Source organism: Myxocyprinus asiaticus, chromosome 44, assembly GCF_019703515.2.
Source record: "Myxocyprinus asiaticus isolate MX2 ecotype Aquarium Trade chromosome 44, UBuf_Myxa_2, whole genome shotgun sequence".
Lineage (NCBI taxonomy): Eukaryota > Metazoa > Chordata > Actinopteri > Cypriniformes > Catostomidae > Myxocyprinus > Myxocyprinus asiaticus.
The window spans coordinates 34,126,105-34,144,909 of record NC_059387.1 but is presented as its reverse complement, the minus strand read 5'-3'; the positions used below and the strand labels follow the sequence as shown (position 1 = coordinate 34,144,909).

The following is an 18,805-nucleotide window of genomic DNA, read 5'->3' as shown; positions in this document are numbered from 1 at the left end:
GTGAAGCGCTGTGAATACTTTCCGGATGCACTGTAAATGCTTCACGCTGCATTGGTGAAGCCAAATCTATGCCCTTGGTCTGGGTACAGTATTACATGCACAGTTAGTTATTTTCTATACTATATTGACTCTTGATGGTCTGAGGTCAGCTGTCTCTCCAGAAACATTCATCAAAAGTCAATATTTGTTCTTTGGTTTCGGAATACGTGCATAAACAATGTGAAATCTGTCCTATAGTTACAAACAAACCATGTTTGATTCCATTAGGATTGGTTCCAAATTATTCCTTCTCAAAAGCTCATTTTTGCCTGAAAAATCCCTCTGAAATTCATCTATTTTTACAAATAACCAATGAGAGATTGTTCCTGATGTCTCAAAGTGGCATCAACCCTGAAAATAACAGAATTATCCCATAGCATCTATTTCTCTCACACATTCCAGGTGTGTTTTAGGGTCTGTCCCTCGCTCACATGCAAATCACATGAGTCAAAATCAGCAGCGTGTGCATCTGATTCAATTATTGTGCACACCCAGAGAGAAAGATAAACTTATTGGGTAGAAAGTCTCATTCACACTACCAGGACACACCAACTCATTTGTTATTACAGCAGTTATTGACTCACTGGTATTGCATTTTCCATCTGAATATTGACAGTTTTAACCCAGAGGTATGGGTACATTTCTCTGTGATGTTGTGCAATATTTAATTCTACTGACATTGCATCATGTTAGAATAATTTCTAATGTAAAGCTGTCATTATAATTATATATGCACATAAACAACTGAATATTCTGATGTTTTGATGGTAATAATTGTTGCAGGGGCCCCCCAGTCAAGGGCCAAAATACACTTTGCACTGTGTGTGTCCCCTCTATGCCATTGTGAAATGTTTTTAAACTTATAAATGTTGGTTTATTATAGAGTTGTGTTTTCATTCACTGCAGTCACTGTCTCCTGCTGTGATCAAACGAGCTCTATGCATAATTTTGCTCTGTCGAATCCTACTATGGCATAGACAGAGCTCATGAATATTAATATCCTCATTCCGACGTTGCTCGGAAACATTGGCGTCCTATTGCGTGTCCTACTTAATATTCATAAGCCACGCCTCTAACACCGTGCGATTCGCCAGCAAGCCAGCGCCCTCTTGTATTTCTGCCAATCAGACAGTCCTATTGGCCGAACGTCAGCCTACGTAATTAATATGCATAAGTTAAGTCTTTCCCATAGTAGGATTGGTCGACTCTCTCTCCGGTTGTGAAGGAGTTAACGGGGAGTGCAGAATTCCGCACCGGCCGCAGTAGATGATCGCAATATTGATAGCGAGAGGTGTCGCGACGCTACAACGCTCCTCGGAGACATCAAACCGGCGCCTTTGGAAATACTATTAGGATATAACGCAACGGGATCGGGATCATTTTGCATCTAAACGGAAACGTCACGCGCATACATACATACGTCTCAGTAGTGATGCGTTTGCGTCCATCTGGATGATGCGACGCGAACGCGAGTGTTGCGCGTCGCGCTGATACTGAAGTGGATACAGATGATGTTGTGAATATAACATTATATCATCGCGTATGTCGTTTACAGATGAGCGTCGCGATCAGTCCTGCTGGATCAACCTGAGGTGTCTTGGTTACGAGCGCAGTGGTTCTAGTTCATGGATCCGCCCTGGTGGGGTTCGAACCTGCAACCTTCGGGTCAGCCGCCTCAGGTGTTTGAGCAGTAGGGCGCAGCTGCAGTCATGTTGCCCGGGGTGGGTGTATTCGGCACCAGTCTCACGACTCGGGTCATCATCCCTCTGCTGAAGAACGAGGGCTTCTCGGTGAAGGCGTTATGGGGTCGCACGCAGGAGGAGGCGGAGGAGCTCGCGCGCGAGATGAACGTGCCCTTCTACACTAACCGGATCGATGACGTGCTGCTGCATCATGATGTGGATCTGGTGTGTATTAACCTGCCGCCGCCGCTCACGAGACAGATCGCCGTCAAGACGCTCGGTGAGTGACCAAAGGAACACACACACCCTGCATGAAAAGTACCCTGGTGTTACTGTTTTTTTTTTTTTTTTTTTTTTGGACATGAATTATGGCATTCTACCTTGTTCATGGCACCTTGTTTATGATTTATGAATGGTGTATAAGATATCAATGCATTATATATTTCAACTTGTACCTCCTTTAAAAAAATAAATAAATAAAAATCATAAATGGAGGTTACAGTGAGGCACTTACAATGGAAGTCAATGGGGCCAAACAAAGGAGGTTTAAAGGCAGAAATGTGAAGCTTAAAATCTTATAAAAGCACTTACATTAATTCTTCTGTAAAAACTGGGTATATTTTGAGCCAGTGGCGTAGCCAATGGTGGGCCTGGGGTCACCCAGAATACTAGAGATTATTCTTTGACTTCAAATATATATTTATAAAATAGTAAAAAATAAAAATAAAATAAAATGTGGATTTCTGAAAGTGTGAAAGAACTGTATAAATGCACCGCTTCAATGTTGTTAAGGAAAATTTGTTTAAAAAAAAAAATTGGGGCGAAAATTTGGCCCATCCATTTTTATTGAGGCCCTCCGAAAAGTAATTTCCTGGCTATGCCCTTGTTTTGAGCTGTAAAGTTGTTTAAGTCATCTTTTAGGGTTTAAGGCATTACATCGTCATGGCAATGAAGTTGCAAAATTGCAGAGAACACAGATGCGGTTAGTAAGTGATTTTATCACACTAAAATCATATTAACACACATAATGTTTATGTCATGTGGCTATACTTTTGAATGTTTACAGATTGAGCCCATTGACTTCCATTGTAAGTGTCTCACTGTATCCCTGATTTTAGTTTTTTTTTTTTTTTTTTAAAGAAGAGGAGGGACAAGTCGAAATTAGTACATGTGGTAATCATTATTATGCCACAAATGCTGTCAATTGAGCTTAACTAGTATTAATTCTGGAATGTTCCTTTTAATACGTTTAATTCCTTTGATGAATTGCTCAATGTTCCGATGATCCTCTTGAAAGGAAAACACATGTCATATCTTGTAATGGCTTGATATTGTCAGTGCAGGTTAGGTGTGGCTACAAAAGCCAAGCACAGCATCACAAACTTGCATCACCAGACAGAAAATTGCAATGTAATCGTCTATTATGATCATTAATGCCCGCTTTAGCTGCTTAGAGTTTCAGAAGAGATCTCAACAACATCTTAAACTGTGCTCAGATTTGCCAAGATCCCAAAGTCTGCAATCAAATGTCAAAGATTAAATTTTTCCAAGACCAAATGAGCTAAAATGTATGTCAGTTTGTAGTCCTCCCCAGGCTTTTTAACTATAACCAGCTTCATAACAAAGACCATGCTGGTCAACCAGTTTCACCAGCTTGGTTTTGCTGGTGAAAAGCATGGCTGTGCTGGTGCACCAGCTAGACCAGCATCAAACAAGCACTAACCAGCATAAACCAGCCTAGACCAGCATGGGAGTTGCATGGGCATTTGTGTTGTTTCTCTGGGTCAGTTGTTGTGACTGGTAGATAGATTGAGGTTTGCAGGTGTCCGGTATCAGACAAAAATAACCTGTGCGTCTGAGAATTATTCATCTCTGAGGCTCAAGACCGTGAACCCAAAATAACCTCTGACCTTATCAAACAGATCAGATAATTGTCCTCTGTCTTTCTTAATGCAAGTCTCTCCCAACTCTCCCAAAAAAACACCTACTAATTAACAATGCATTTATAAATAGCATTGACTTGTTATTACGTAGAGCTAAATGTGAGTGGTGTTTGCCTGTGTAAAACTCACTGCCACAGTGCTAGTTTGTTGTTGGTGGCAAGGTGGTTGCTAGGATGTTCTGGGTGGTTGCTAGGTGGGTGCTTACTGGTTCTATTGGGGAAAAATGCCCCTGAAACTGACAAAAATGCCCCCATAATTCATAAGTTGTGGGGAAATAAGGCCCCTGTAATGAATTATTCTGTTTTGTTGATACTTCTGTTTTGTATCAAATGCTAGGTTTTATTCTAGGCTTAGTTTAAATATATTAATATTCGAATCCAGGGTGTGCTGAGTGACTCCAGCCAGGTCTCCTAAGCAACCAAATTGGCCCGGTTGCTAGGGTGGGTAGAGTCACATGGAGTAACTTCCTCGTGGTCGCTATAATGTGGTTCTCGCTCTCGGTGGGGCGCGTGGTGAGTTGTGCGTGGATGCTGCGGAGAATAGCGTGAAGCCTCCACACGCTCTATGTCTCCACGGTAACGCGCTAAACAAGCCACATGATAAGATGCGCGGATTGACGGTCTCAGACGTGGAGGCAACTGAGATTCGTCCTCCGCCACCCGGATTGAGGCGAGTCACTACGCGACCACGAGGACTTAGAGCGCATTGGGAATTGGGCATTCCAAATTGGGGAGAAAATAAAATAAAAAATAAAATATTTTGTCAAAACGAAATCCAGTACCAATGGAGTACTACTATGATGTACAAGTATACGCAAATAATGCTAATGAGTTTAATTCATATAGCACTTTTTACAAGATCAGTGCACTTTACAAGCAGCAACAGACATAAATACATGAAAATAAAACACTACAATACCAAAACAATACCGGTAAACACATTACAATTTAAATAATATCGATTTTTTTTGTTCACATTGTGGTAATGAGGAAATCACAATAAGAATTGGGGGATAAAATGTGCATACTGTAACTGTCATGAAAATATTGTCAGTGTAAAAATAGCACAATTTGAGGTATCATTCATGTCTGCAGCAAAAACACTACAAGTTTACACACTGGAGTTAATTACTTAGCGTTCAGCATTTGTGCATCACTCACCAGTATGAGCAATAATAAGTAAAAACAGTCTGGAAATAGCTTTGATCACCATTCTCACCATTATTTGGAGTTTAAGGCCGTGACATCAACCACTCTGTAACACATTCGTTTCCAGTCCACACTAGCGATATTTCGACAGACACAAAAACAACCACTCCCGCTGTCAAATGAGTGTATATATATATATATTGAGGTATTTCCTCTTAACACTGACTGCGTCACCCTTGTCTGGTGTATTGAGTCGTTCTTCAGGTCAGGTTAGTCAGTTTCACATTGTAGAGATTCTACACAAGGTGGGATTGACCTGTGATGAACTTTACCACACTAGGAAATTCCTCATAATGCTTTGTCATACTCAATGGCTTTTTATCTGTAGGGTTTCTTTAGTCATATAAACAGTTTGCTTGACCAAATTGCTCTCAATATGTTTTCTTGCAAAGGTTTTACTTTGTTTTACTCATGTTATATAATCTGGGACTGGATGTGTTAAGCAGTCAAAGTTTATTCGGGTCGAGTTGTGAAATGTGTCAATAAACGTGTCTTCAGCTCTGAGTAAACATGTACTTTAGAGCAAATATTTAAGCTGTACTTGTGTCGAGTTGTTGTAGGTAAACCATATATAAAGACCCAAATCAAATAATTGATTTTTCTCTCTAAAGGTAATTTTACAGCAAGGACTAAGGATCGATTTTGGTGTGTTGTATTAACCAGCTAACCCAAGCACACAGATTGAATTTGTTCAAAAACCTTGTGAGCAGCCTAAAGAAGGCCGTTTAATTATGCTGCCTTGCGAGATACCTTGTTTTTAGCCAATTTCTAAAGCGGGATTGCACGTGTCCTTTGCGGAGAAGGCAACCCCAGAAGGGCTTTTCCATGCCAGATCAACCAAATTTCAGAAGCTTTTGATTTTGTTAATCATTTTTCTAAAGAAAGATAAAAAGAGAGTGATTATGGGCCACACCCAAAAATGTATTCGCTCATATCTTAAAAACGATTAAATGAATCAAAGTCCTTTTGATAATTTTTTATTAGGAGCATCTCAAAATGATGCATACCAAATTTTGTGCAAATCAGACAAACGGCCTATGACGATTTTGAAAAATGTAGGTTGTGGTAAAAAAATCAAAGTGGGAGAAAAATTGGGGGCCCATTTAAATCGATTGTGGTGATGGGGGCGTGGCCGAGCGCTGGTTTATGAATGGAGAGGCCAGGGGGAATGAATGGGAAGGACTTGCACCTGTGTATAATTTCCCTAACAGCTGTTCTGTGTTTCAGTGAGGCGTTGGGGAGATAATAAGTGAGACGAGAAGCCCAGAGAAGGGAGAGATCTGATCCTGTGTGTGTGTGTGTATTCCCTGTTTAGCTGAAAATCAGCAGTTTGTTTATGTTTTGGCTGAAAAGCATTGATTAAGTTGTGTTCAGCTGAAAAGCGTTTGAAATAAGACTGACTTGGACTGTTTAACCGGCTCCCACTTCCTCCTTCCCACATCAGCAAGGTACTGTTACATCGATATTTTTACACGATTGTTTTTTTTATGTGAATAAATGAAGGTGCATTTCTAGTTTGAACATTATTTTGACTTCAGACCTTTGTTTTGTTGGACATGCTTCGTAGCATGTCACCCACGTTTGTTTTTAGACCATTGAAAATGGGTAAAATTGAAGCATTTATGCATGAAGCCACATTGAGAGCTCCATATCTCTGGGATTTAACCGTATAGGGTTTTAAAAATGAAGACGCAAAAATAAAAGTTTGTTCTGAAACAGAATCTAAAAGGATATTAAGATTTCTTTAATACGTCTGGAGTAACAGGCACTCCAACTTTGGTAAAACAACTAAAATAAAGTGTTTTTTCCCATTTTTGGACTCACGCCATTGGCATATAATGCAACAATGGGTGCTGCAGTCAACTGATTTTAGTAATCGACCTTCCTATCTTTGTGTAAAAATAAAATAATGCCGCTGCCACCTTTCTTAGATCATTTTTTTGACCTGTAGTTTTGCTCCAAAACCAATTGTCATTCTGACTCCACTTTACAAAATAATGGATTGCCTAAATAGTTATCAATGGCATTTATTATTTTGGCCTTCATCATTTGTATTTCTTTCACCAGTTGACACGGAATAACCCAGAATGCACTGCGATTAACTGGACACAAAATCGTGCTCATGTGAATGGCCCCTTAGAAGGTGGCTGCCTATGTAGGCAGTAAACAGCAAGGCAGCTCAGTGTGTTCTGGCAAAGCGCCAATATATGTTTTGAAACCCAGCAGATACTAAAAATGAAACTAGTATGAAACCTTTCTTCCTCTTCTGAAGGTGTGAGACAGTGTCACAGTTATCACCTCACTGTTTGCCTGTTTGTGTGTTCTGTTGATAAGAATAATGAGCTGTTTGCACCTGGAATGTCAGCTGGACGGGATTTGTGCTCGGCTAAGCTCAGATCAGATGAGAGTGGACGTAGTGACAGAAGTACATTTAAAGTCATTCAACAATGTGATTTCAAATGAATCTGATGCACATGGTCAAATTACAATGTTCCAGTCTGTTCCTGAAGCGCTGTAATCGAGCGGCTGGCTAGTGGAGAGGAATTCTTTCATTTTTGGAATTTACGCTGTTGTCCTAAAAGAGTTTGTTCTGCCACCCGAACTCCAAGCCAGGTTCAGGTTTGGGTCAAGCTCTTAAAATGTGACATTTGTACCATTTGGGTCACTGGGCTTGTGTTAGGGCTTAGCATTTCACAAGTGACGGCATATGAAAGCGCAGCTATAGCAGTGATTTGCCACTCTCCGAGCTTATGCGCTTTTACTGGAATACATTAGCATTTCTAGTGCATGTGCCCCGCTGGCAGTGATTCTTCTTCACTGTGTGCGGTTTAAAAAACAACCTCCCTGAATCCATTATCAGCGTCTGCAGTCAGTGTCCTGCTTCACACATAGACGTTAAAAGTCCATTTTCGGCTTGCGTGTAATTTCAGCTAAATTTGATCTCACCAATCTCACGATACCATTGAATGAATAGTTGAATTATTAGTCTCCAAGCAAGTGTACTAATGTAAAAGAGTCACATACTGTGTAAAAAGGAATATAGGCCCCATTCTGGCTAGTATTTACTATTGCCTGAATTGTATTGTATTATATTATATGAAAGCAATAAGCCACAAAAGGCTGTGTTTTACAGTGATTTTACCACATTTAATGTGTTTTATAGTAATGACACAAAGCAGATTCAAACCATCCCTCCTTTTCTTAAAAAAAGCATGAATCCTCCATTCAGGCTTCCTAAGCAACCAAATTGGCCTGGTTGCTAGGGTGGGTAGAGTCACGTTGGATTAACCTCCTCGTGGTTCGCTCTTGGTGGGGCGCGTGGTGAGTTGCACATGGATGCCGTGGAGAATAGCGTGAAGCCTCCACACGTGCTATGTCTCCGCAGTAACACGCTCAACAAGCCACGTGATAAGATGCGCAACTGAGATTCGTCCTCCGCCACCCGGATTGAGGCAAGTCACTACACCACCACGAGGACTTATAGCGCATTGGGAAATAAAATACTCACTGTTTCAAAAGTATAGTGACAAGCTGTAAACAATAAGCATGTTAACATGATTTTAGTGTGATAAAATCACTTACAAACCTTTTCTGTGCAAAATTATACTCAATTTACAACTTCTTTGCCATGATGACGTAACGCCGAAAACCCTTTAATCTTGCAAAAACGGCGATTTAAACTTCTTTACAGCTCAAATAATACACAAGTTTTAACAAAGTGTTTTTATGAAATTATAAGCGTCACATTTTCCAAAAATTGGCCACATTCACTTCCATTGTAAGTGCCTCACTGTAACCTCCATTCATGCTATTTATAAAGAAGAAAAGGGACAATTCAAAATGATTTATTTGTGGTAATCAACATTATGCCACAAATGCTTTCGGTTGTGCTTAACTTGTATTGAACCTGGAATACTCCTTTAACAATACAAATTATAATAAAAATTCTTCCGCCAAGTAATACAGTTCATTAGTCTAATTGTAGGTTGTATACGTTTATAATCATTATACAACAGCTTCAAAAGTGGCTCATCCAAACATAATTTAGAGTTGGAGCTATTCCATTTATAAACTAATAAAGCTGAAGCTATCCATTTTCTGGTTATATCACCACTTATATGTGACCTGAGTAAATCCCTTCAATCAAAGAGGACACTGTGCTGACTGATCGAGCCGATGCATTTGATACTGGTGCATTCTGTCCTTTAGTTGTGATTTGCCCCATCTAATGTGATTGACTTTTGCAGCATTGTGTGTCTCTGTCAGCTGGTACAGCGGGTATCGAATAACAAGCTGGCTGTAGTCCACCGGCACAAACAGACACTTGCTCATCTTTGCAAACTGGAGGGGGCATCTACTGTAAGAATACACCAGTTCCTTAGTGAGCCACTGAGGGTATAGAGTACATGAATAATTATACTGTTTTAAAAAGGCAGAGAACATCATAGCACCTTGTATGTGTAAGCGTTTGTTATGCCTGAGAAAGCTGATTCAAAATATGGTTGGGAATCGAGAGTGGCTTCTTAAACTTAAAAGAAGAAGAAGAATTAGATTTTTGAATGATTTTCACAACTTTCAGGTTTTGTTCTACTACATATGTTACACTCAGTCATATCTCAAACGTACATTTTAAAGCAGTTTACGCTTTACACATAAAAGCCAAAGTATACTTGGGTTTTACAGAGTATTTCCGCTACGTGTCACGCACAGTAGGCGTGACGCTAATTTCATCATCAGCACAGTATGCGCGGACTGTCTGCGTGCAACCAATTTTTTCTAGATATGCGGACAGTCTGCGAATTGTTGGCACATACTGTACACCTGTTGTTGACTGTGCCAAAAGCATATCACAAAGCGGTCGTAGTGCGCATGTGTCAAATATGTCCTTAAAGGGCTTCACTCAGTTTACTGCCAAAATAAAAGCTTAATATAAATGCACACTTGTAGAAAAAAAAAAACTGAAATGTATCACTACTTTATAGTTATGTAATATTAACTGTAGTAATAATAATAATAATAATAATAGAGCAATAATAATTATATTTTATTTAGGCAACACTTCACATCTGTGATGCTCTGTTGTGCACCACTTTATTTCACTAAAGTAACTCCAATGTTGTGTTTTAAAGTTAATTGTTTTATATATATATATATATATATATATATATATACATTTTATTAAAGTTTTAATTAATTAATTTGTTTAAAAATAATATTGATGATAAAAGTGAATAAAACTGTTGATGCAGAATTCAGAAAAAATAAACGAAATAAATAAATAAATAAATAAAACAGATTTCATTGGGCCATAAGTATACTTTGAAAGGCTGGAGCGCTCAACCGTGCAAGAGACGTAACAGTACACGGTAAAACAAAGTAGCCTATACCCCATCCTTATGTTGCTAACAAGTTGCTTAAACAGCAAATTACGTTTTATTACATTTTGTTATCCCCTTTTTCTCCCAATTTTGAATGCACAATTCCCACTACTTAGTAGGTCCTCGTGGTGGCATGGTTACCCACCTCAATCCGGGTGGCGGAGGACAAGTCTCATTTGTCTCCACTTCTGAGACCGTCAATCTGTGCATCTTATCACGTGACTCGTTGTGCATGACACCGTGGAGACTCACAGCATGTGGAGGCTCATGCTACTCTCCACGATCCACACACAACTTACCACACGCCCCATAGAGAGCGAGAACCACTAATCACGACCACGAGGAGGTTACCCCATGTGACTCTACCCTCCCTAGCAACCGGAACAATTTGGTTGCTTAGGAGACCTGGCTGGAGTCACTCAGCACACCCTGGATTTGAACTCGCGACAATACTCGCCGAGCTACCCAGACCCCCCAGCAACTTGTGTTTTTAAAAAATTGCGTTAAATGCTGTTTATGTTGTAGAAAAAGCATAAAAGTTTCTTCAAGTGATGTAAACCACAGACGTTATTTTACTCAGAAATCGAAAACCAGCATTCTAAAAACCCCTTGAAAATCAGCAAGGGAACCCATTGCAAATGAGCCTTCCCGTTTCACCTACAAACTGCCGTCATTACTGAAAAGCTCTATAGTGTTTCACGTCCTCAAATTCTTTTGGAGTTCTTGCATACAGTTAGTGAATCACACTGAACTGTACCCCAGGCCACTAATTTGATGTGAACTAGAGTTCTGAAAACCGCTTTCACACCAACTTAATCAGACGTATACATCAAACAGAAAAGCTCCTTTAGCGTGAATAAGCTTTCCCTTCCAAACCAAATCCTCCCTTTTCTAGCCGGACTTCAAAGTACAAGGACCCTCATGCTAAGAATTTTTAAAAATCTAAATCGACGTGTCATCTGAGAGACCCCAGACTCAGAGTGATGGTTCTGTTCCCATGCTTCCGCTGAATACCGCCACTTGTTTTGGGAGTCCCCCGGCCCACCACGTTAAGCCCTCTAGACGACTATTTACATGCTAATGTGTGCTGGGAGAGCAAGAGACCGAGAGAGCAGCTCTGAGGTGCTGTGAAATTCTCTTTGTTCGGTCAAATCAATCGCTCGGCGGAGCTCTTTCAGTCTGCTTCTAAACCCTGACAAGTGAGCATTCCTGAGCGTATGTGAGGATGGAGAGGAGGAAAGCAGCTACTGCTCGCTTCTTAATACATTCTCTATCTGTCGCTTATAAGTTTGACTAACCTTGTCTGGGTTAACCTCATCTTCACCTCATCTTCTTAGTTTTGTTATTGTAGTCACAATATGTGGTTTGTGCTTGTGACGCTGCTTTAGAATTTGGCGAAATGAGGTATCTTAGAAGGTAGCATAATCATGCGTCCTACCTTTTGGTACAGCCTTTGCATCGGGAATGCACCTATGATGCCTTAAAATGTTGCCTAGGCAGCTCATTAGGTTTTGGAAGAGAGCAATGCATTCAAATATCAGGTTATTGGTAGGGCTGGAAAATTTTTTTTCCAATTAATCACAATCTTCATTTATACAATCCCGATATAGATTCTTAATGATTTAATAGAGACACAAGTCATCATTAAATAAACAGAAACAGTTCCAGAGACCGTTTAGACTGTGTTTTGTTGTCTGTGAGACTTCAACAGTTCATGTTTAGCTCTTATTTATGACGGAAGTATGCAATATATTCGTCCCAACATCTCCAAAATATAAATCATTATTATAGGCGTACCGTAGTGAATCGGGTTAAGGCAAAAACATGGTTCGGAAGACGGTGTGTTGGTGTACTTGCTCATTAATTACATTTTGTTCTTTTCTAACAAAAAAAATCATACATAAGCCCTATTCGGACGGGACTAGTTTTCCCTGAGGAGGTCAGGGAAATTTGTGTTTTACAGACGTACTTTGTGATTTTAATCCCGTCCGAATCTGACAAGTCTGTGTTTTTCTCTCACAACCTCTGTAAAAATGACAGAGCAAATTACCTACTGTTTTTTGGCTAACTCAAGGGTCCTCTGGGAAATCTAATCCCGCCCGAATGCGAATGCATACTCCTCATGTATTTTGGCCCGCATGTACTACCGTTAAGATCGTACTTATGCGTGCCAATATTCTGCCTGCAGCGTGCCTTTAAGTATGGATGTAGATTTTTTTTGCCAAATGTGGTAAATAAAATCAATGATTTGGGGGCCTGGGTAGCTCAGCAAGTAAAGACGCTGACTAACTACCACCCCTGGAGTCATGAGTTTGAATCCAGGGCGTGCTGAGTGACTCCAGCCAGGTCTCCTAAGCAACCAAATTGGCCCGGTTGCTAGGGAGGGTAGAGTCACATGGGGTAACCTCCTCGTGGTCACTATAATGTGGTTCTCGCTCTCAGTGGGGTACGTGGCAAGTTGTGCATGGATGCCACGGAGAAAAGCGTGAAGCCTCCACACACGCTGTCGCCACGGTAACGCGCTCAACAAGCCACGTGTTAAGATGCACGGATTGACGTCTCAGACGCGGAGGCAACTGAGATTCATCCTCCGCCACCCGGATTGAGAACTTGGGCAATTGGGAATTGGGCATTCCAAATTGGGGAGAAAAAAAAAGTGGGTTCATTATAAGCAGCCACTTCTATAAACTCATGTAAAGTTTATTTTAATAGGCTTTTTAAAAATAAGTCATTTATAATGAATAGTTAATAAATTAAAATTAAATCAATAAATTAAATAATTAGTTATTTGAAATGTATTTTTAAAATGAGACGTAATTTCAAATTTAAACAGATAACGTTAATTTTAACACCTTAATTGATGTGTTCGACCTTCTGTAATGCCCACATCTAGAAAACAGACACTCCCACCTCTGTAATAAACACAGAGATCTTAGTCCCATCCGAATCAGCACATGAGATCACAGATGTCGTTTAATAATAATTGTAACTCAAACGTCGTTTAGAAAACTAGTCCCGTCTGAATAGGGCTATAGTGTAGCTTTAACAGGCCAAAAGGAATCGAGAAAGAAAAAACTACACAAATAACAAGAAAGATCACTTTATTTCCTCATTTCGGCTCCCCTGAGCTGTTTAACTGACCGAATGGCGGCTAATGTGCGCATGCTTTATGTGCGGTAGCACGGTAATGTAGTTGCAGGCCCGTAGAAGGGAATTCTGGGCCCCCTGACTGTATATTGTTCTGGGTCCCTTTCATATTAAAAAAATACTGTCTAAAATTTGTTGAGCGGGTAGAATTCAATGAAGCTGTCAGCTGAGGACATGTTAGGCGTCTATTTCTCAAACTAGAGACTCTGATGTACTTATCCTCTTGTTTAGTTGTACATCTGGTCTTCCACATCTCTTTCTGTCCTTGTTAGAGCCAGTTGTCCTTTATCTTTGAAGACTTCAAGCATTGTATAGCCTTCATTCATCAAAACAATGATTGACTGATGAGTTTCTAGAGAAAGCTGTTTCTTTTTTTTGCCATTTTTGACCTAATATTGAGCTTAAGACATGCCAGTCTATTGCATACTGTGGCAACTCAAAAACAAACACAAAGACAACGTTAATGATCATTTAATGAACCAAACAGCTTTCAACTGTGTTTGATATAATGTCAAGTGATTTTCTAGTACCAAATGATCAATTTAGCATGATTACTCAAGGATAAGGTGTTGGAGTGATGGCTGCTGTCTAGATTTGATCAAAAATGACTTTTTTCAAATAGTGATGGTGCTGTTTTTTACATCAGTAATGTCCTGACTATACTTTGTGATCAGTTGAATGCCACTTTGGTGAATTAAAGTACCAGTTTCCTTCTGAAGCAGCAAAATCTGTACATTATTCCAAACTTTTGGCCACCAGTGTAAATATCAAAGAAAAGCTTTTTATTTGCATTTGCTCCAAAGCAAAAAAAAAAAGGCCCAGTATCATATATAGAGATGACAAATTAATTTTCACTTCCTGTGGTTTGTGACTACATCCTGTCCTTTGAGGCCGGTGAAAGGGTCTGTGTGCGTGTAGACTCATGCTATCCTGTATTCATGAGTACAGAACTAAGCATGTCACTCAAGCATCCTGATATCATGGTGTGATGTCACAGGAAATGAGAGACAGGAAGTATTTAGTGGCAACGGTGGTAATGTGAACAGCAGGCAGTGGGAGAATTTGAGCATGCTGTCATTGCCTTAATAGGGCAAGACGGTCAAAACGTCGTTCACGCCACAATGTCTGATAATGTCCTTCCTGTTCTTAGGGCTCATTGAAATGGAAGTTTAGCTGAATTTGATAAAGAACTTGTTTGATTAAAAAGAAAAAAAAAATGGTTATTTAAAATAGTTTTACTTAATTTGTCATTGCATCCGTTAGTTTACTAGTTTAGTGGATGTTTAGCAACTGTTGTCTTTATGTTTAATTAATGTTATTTTCACACTTTTTACATAATTTGGCAAAATTACTGTTTGATTGGAAATGATGGCAAATACAAATATGCTCACAAGTGATATGTCCCTTGATTTTTCTTTGTTTTGTCTCATATTTCATCTCAAACAAGCATTCTCAAGCATCACACAATACATATTGAAATGGTTTATGTTTATTTCACTCTTTGGTAGATTATCACAGTTTTAAACATGTAGTAATTTGTATTTTTATAATGGATTTCCATAGTGTAATATTGAAAATCTGGGTCTGGGACAAGACTGGAACAGTCAAATCTACACATAAAATGCATTTGAAAAGTTGCACGAATAAAGGATGAAGGCCTGTTAAGTCAGTTTTAATGTGACCTTAATGTAACAAAAAGAAGAGTATAATAAATAAATAAATAAATAAATCAACCCCTGGCGCACGAAAGTGCCCATCGTTGAAAAAATGCCCATACTGCCCACTAGTATGTGAAAAAGAATGCAGTAATAAACAGCTACTTTATGTTAGCGTACTAGCATACTACTATTACTATTTTTAACCGAAGCGTGGCGGCTGTTTACAAATTGCATGCCTAAAGCCGAGCTTGTTAGCCGAAGCAGCACATGAGTCTGAGCTCCACCCCGTTAGGCCTTCAGAATTACTACAGAATCCCTCAACAGTTCAAGTGAATAGGTATCTAAAGTCAGATTTATCAGCCAATCAGATTGATGTATTTTTCTTGGTGGGTGTGGTCTTTAGGATATGTCCCAGTCGAGGCTTTCTAGCTGGCGTTGAGTGACGCAAGTGTACGTAATTTGAAAGTGAAGAGCGCGAGATCTATAGCTGACGAATCAGCTCTCACTGCTGCTATCGCCATTGTGAAAGAGATCCTTATGAAACCCCGAGATGTAAACAGGACAGGAGGGCTGATTAACACTTCAAGCTAATTGGTAAGTGCCGGAGTTTTGTAAGTGTAAATTAGGCTGCTTGAGCATTCAGTATTGGTTCAAGTTTCAAAAAGTAAACGTGTATGCTTACGTAAGGGTACATTTAAATCTCAAATATTATTAGATAGATTTTTCCTGCTATTAGACCTCCTTGGTTTTAGCTTTTGTGCATGGACATGTGTTTAAAATGTCAATTGGTATTATTAGTTAGCTGCGACGTAATGTATGATGTCCATAGGCATAGGGTGTCTTATTAATTGTGAAACAGTATTTTCTTAATGGCATGAATCACACTGAAGGCCTAGACTTAAAATGCATGGGCCTCCACTGAAAAAAAGAGATGTGGAGAATATTTGGCATGTTATTTCGACGGCATTTGTCACACTGGAAATGAAACGTTGTATTTACAGTGCAGTGTGCTTACTGCACATTTTTGCAAATAGGTTACATACAGCCAAAGTCCCTTTCAAGGCAAGTCAGTCCACTCGGTGTCCATCTTTGGAACGCACCTGTGCAGTTTTTTTTCTATGGATACAAGTGACATAAAAGTACAGCTCCTATCTACTTGAATGGGGAAAGACTAAAATCCTCAAAACAGCTGGTCGAGACTACAATCAAAGAACATTCAAATCAGCAGAAAAATCGGATAACAGTGGTATCATAAATTGTGCTTCTTTCGCTCAGATCACGCTAAAAAAACACTATTTTTCAGGCTGATCCAGCTAATGCGCATGCGCGTTCTCGAGTTGATTGACAGGCAATGTCTAAAAAGTTATTGGCTATTCTACCTGTAAAAAGTGATTTTCTTTCTACATCCGCTATATTGGTTGGGCGTTTTTCCCATTAATTTTAATACAAGTGGTCTGTCTTGGGTTGAATAATCTTTGATACAGCATACTGCAAGAATATTCACTACAAGTAGAGTGCTATTTCTAAAATAGCCAAACACTCGCATTTTCAGTTCCCTGATATGTCATGTGACTTTAAGCGCTTTGCAATTAAGTTCAGTAATGAAGGTTTTACTCCTCCGGACAAAAGTGTGTATCTTAGCACAAATACATTGCTGAAATCAACTGCACACAAACTCTGAAAAGAGAAAGGAAAGAAAGCAAAAATTGACCCGTCAATCAAATAACCGCATATTCAGGCCTGTCACAGTGACCTTTGACCGCTGCATGTCTAGCTGGCAGCACAAAGATAAGGTGGTATTTCTGCTGGACTATGCAAACAATTGGCTTTGCATACACTGAAAACAGGCAGGATAGTCAAATCCCATTCTCATAGAGTGAACAGCAGATGACAGATGAACAATATCTACAATAGAGCACGCCATTGAGGAATCAATAAAACTAGAAAAAGAGTGAAAGTATTGTATTGTTCTAGTATTGTATTTCTAAATAACGATTGAGATATTTTTAGTCTTTTTTGCATCCCTGCAATAGAATTGTAAGCTAACATTCCACATTTAAACCTCCCATGTAAAATCACTAAAGGATGCAGGTCTTATAAACATGAGCGTCTGACAGAGAGGCAGTAATCGCCGATCACAGAGTGATAATGGCGGCGTCTGCCTGTATCAGATCAGCAAGTGACTTCTTGCATGAACGCTTGCTCTTACAACAATAACAAACAGCTCTCGACTCCTGCTGCTGGTAATGAATGCGATTACATGCTCATTATAGAGACCTGACCTTGCCTGCTGTACGCTAATGAAATCAGAAATAGCCATGCCACTTTTAACAATCAGCACAAGCGTGAATGATTGTTCTACTTCCGATGAATCCAGACCAATTTGACACTTTGGTTATTTACGATAATACTGCAAGTAGACACATAACATCTAAATTAAGGTGGAAATTTTGATGGTGGTGTAGGTGGTTGCCAGGGCATTGTTGTGTGGTTGCTAAGTGTGTTGTTATGTGGTTGCTAGGGTGTTGTGGGTGGTTTCTAGGTGGTTGCCTATTGGTCCAATTCAAAAGAGCTCATCCTCAAGTCAATGATTTTCTCATCTCTAGATATGGTCCCTCCTTGACTGTCAAACTGTGTCTAAGGAGGGTTTTATAGCCTGCCAGGAAGAAATTGGTAGCCTGATTACTTTGAAAAGTAGTAGCACACCGCTCCCCAACAAGCCACACAATTTGTGGTGTCATTTATGCCCGTTGTGATGTCCGTATTTATTACTGTCATCAAACAATTCTTTCATGTGAATGTGTTATAACATCTCAGCAGGATAAGATAATCCAGAGCGGATATTCAGAGTGCATCAGTCCTCTGAGCTGCTGTGTCATCATATCAGGAAAAATGAGATTAGTATTCCAGAGTACGACGTGTTCACGTGCTGCCGGCATGGGTGGAATTCCTCGGGGGGAGGTGAGGGAAGCGTTATCTTCACTGATCCATTCATGACAGCGTTTATGTACTTCATATACACACAATTAGAGGTCTGTAATCACACATTACAAGTGTAACATGACTAATGAGGCTATATAATGACTGTCTAAAATAAATCACAGAATAGTTTGTTCACCCTCCATCTAAAAGCGTTAATGGAATGGAATGGGTCCAGTGTGTGAGAGTTTCAAAACAGTCACTTTCCCCATCAGGCCAGTGTTTTCGTTTTTGCATTCCGTCTGAGTTAGGTATGTGGATTATGCCATTATTGTGTTGTGACTGTCTTACATATGTTGATTATGTCGTTCTTGCGTTCTGTCGACCTTATGTGGATTATGTCATGCTTGCATTCTGACGAGTCTTACATATGTCGATCATGCCATTCTTGGGATCTGTCGGTTCTTATGCTGCGTTCCATTCAACTGGGTAAAGGCCCGTTCACACCAAGAAACTGTCTCTAGTGACAGTCGAACCCCTGCTTAGCTAAGGGGAGCATTGCAGTGTTGTTTCCTTATTTGTCATCTTCTGAGTATCTGCAATGGAATGCCATAATGGTCAGAGATCGGAGATATCAAGAAGGAATATCCCACATCCGACTTTGAATGGAACGCAGCATTACATTCTCCTTGATCTTGCGTATGTTGATCGTGTCGTTCTTGCATTCCGATGATCTTGTTTGTGTTCATTATATGTCATTGTTGCATTCTGACGAACTTGCGTATGTGCATTGTGTAGTTTTTGCTTTCTAGCAATTTTACAATGTGGATT

General features: G+C 39.7%; 1 protein-coding gene across 1 annotated transcript in view; it reads left to right on the top strand.

The window, feature by feature from the left end:
- Positions 1-18,805, top strand: part of LOC127434809 (glucose-fructose oxidoreductase domain-containing protein 1) — a 44,221-nt gene continuing 25,416 nt past the window's right edge. Inside the window, exon 1 of the mRNA XM_051687808.1 lies at positions 1-2,001. Coding sequence (XP_051543768.1) covers positions 1,749-2,001 — 253 coding nt within the window. The 5' untranslated portion in view covers positions 1-1,748. The remainder of the gene's footprint in view (positions 2,002-18,805) is intronic.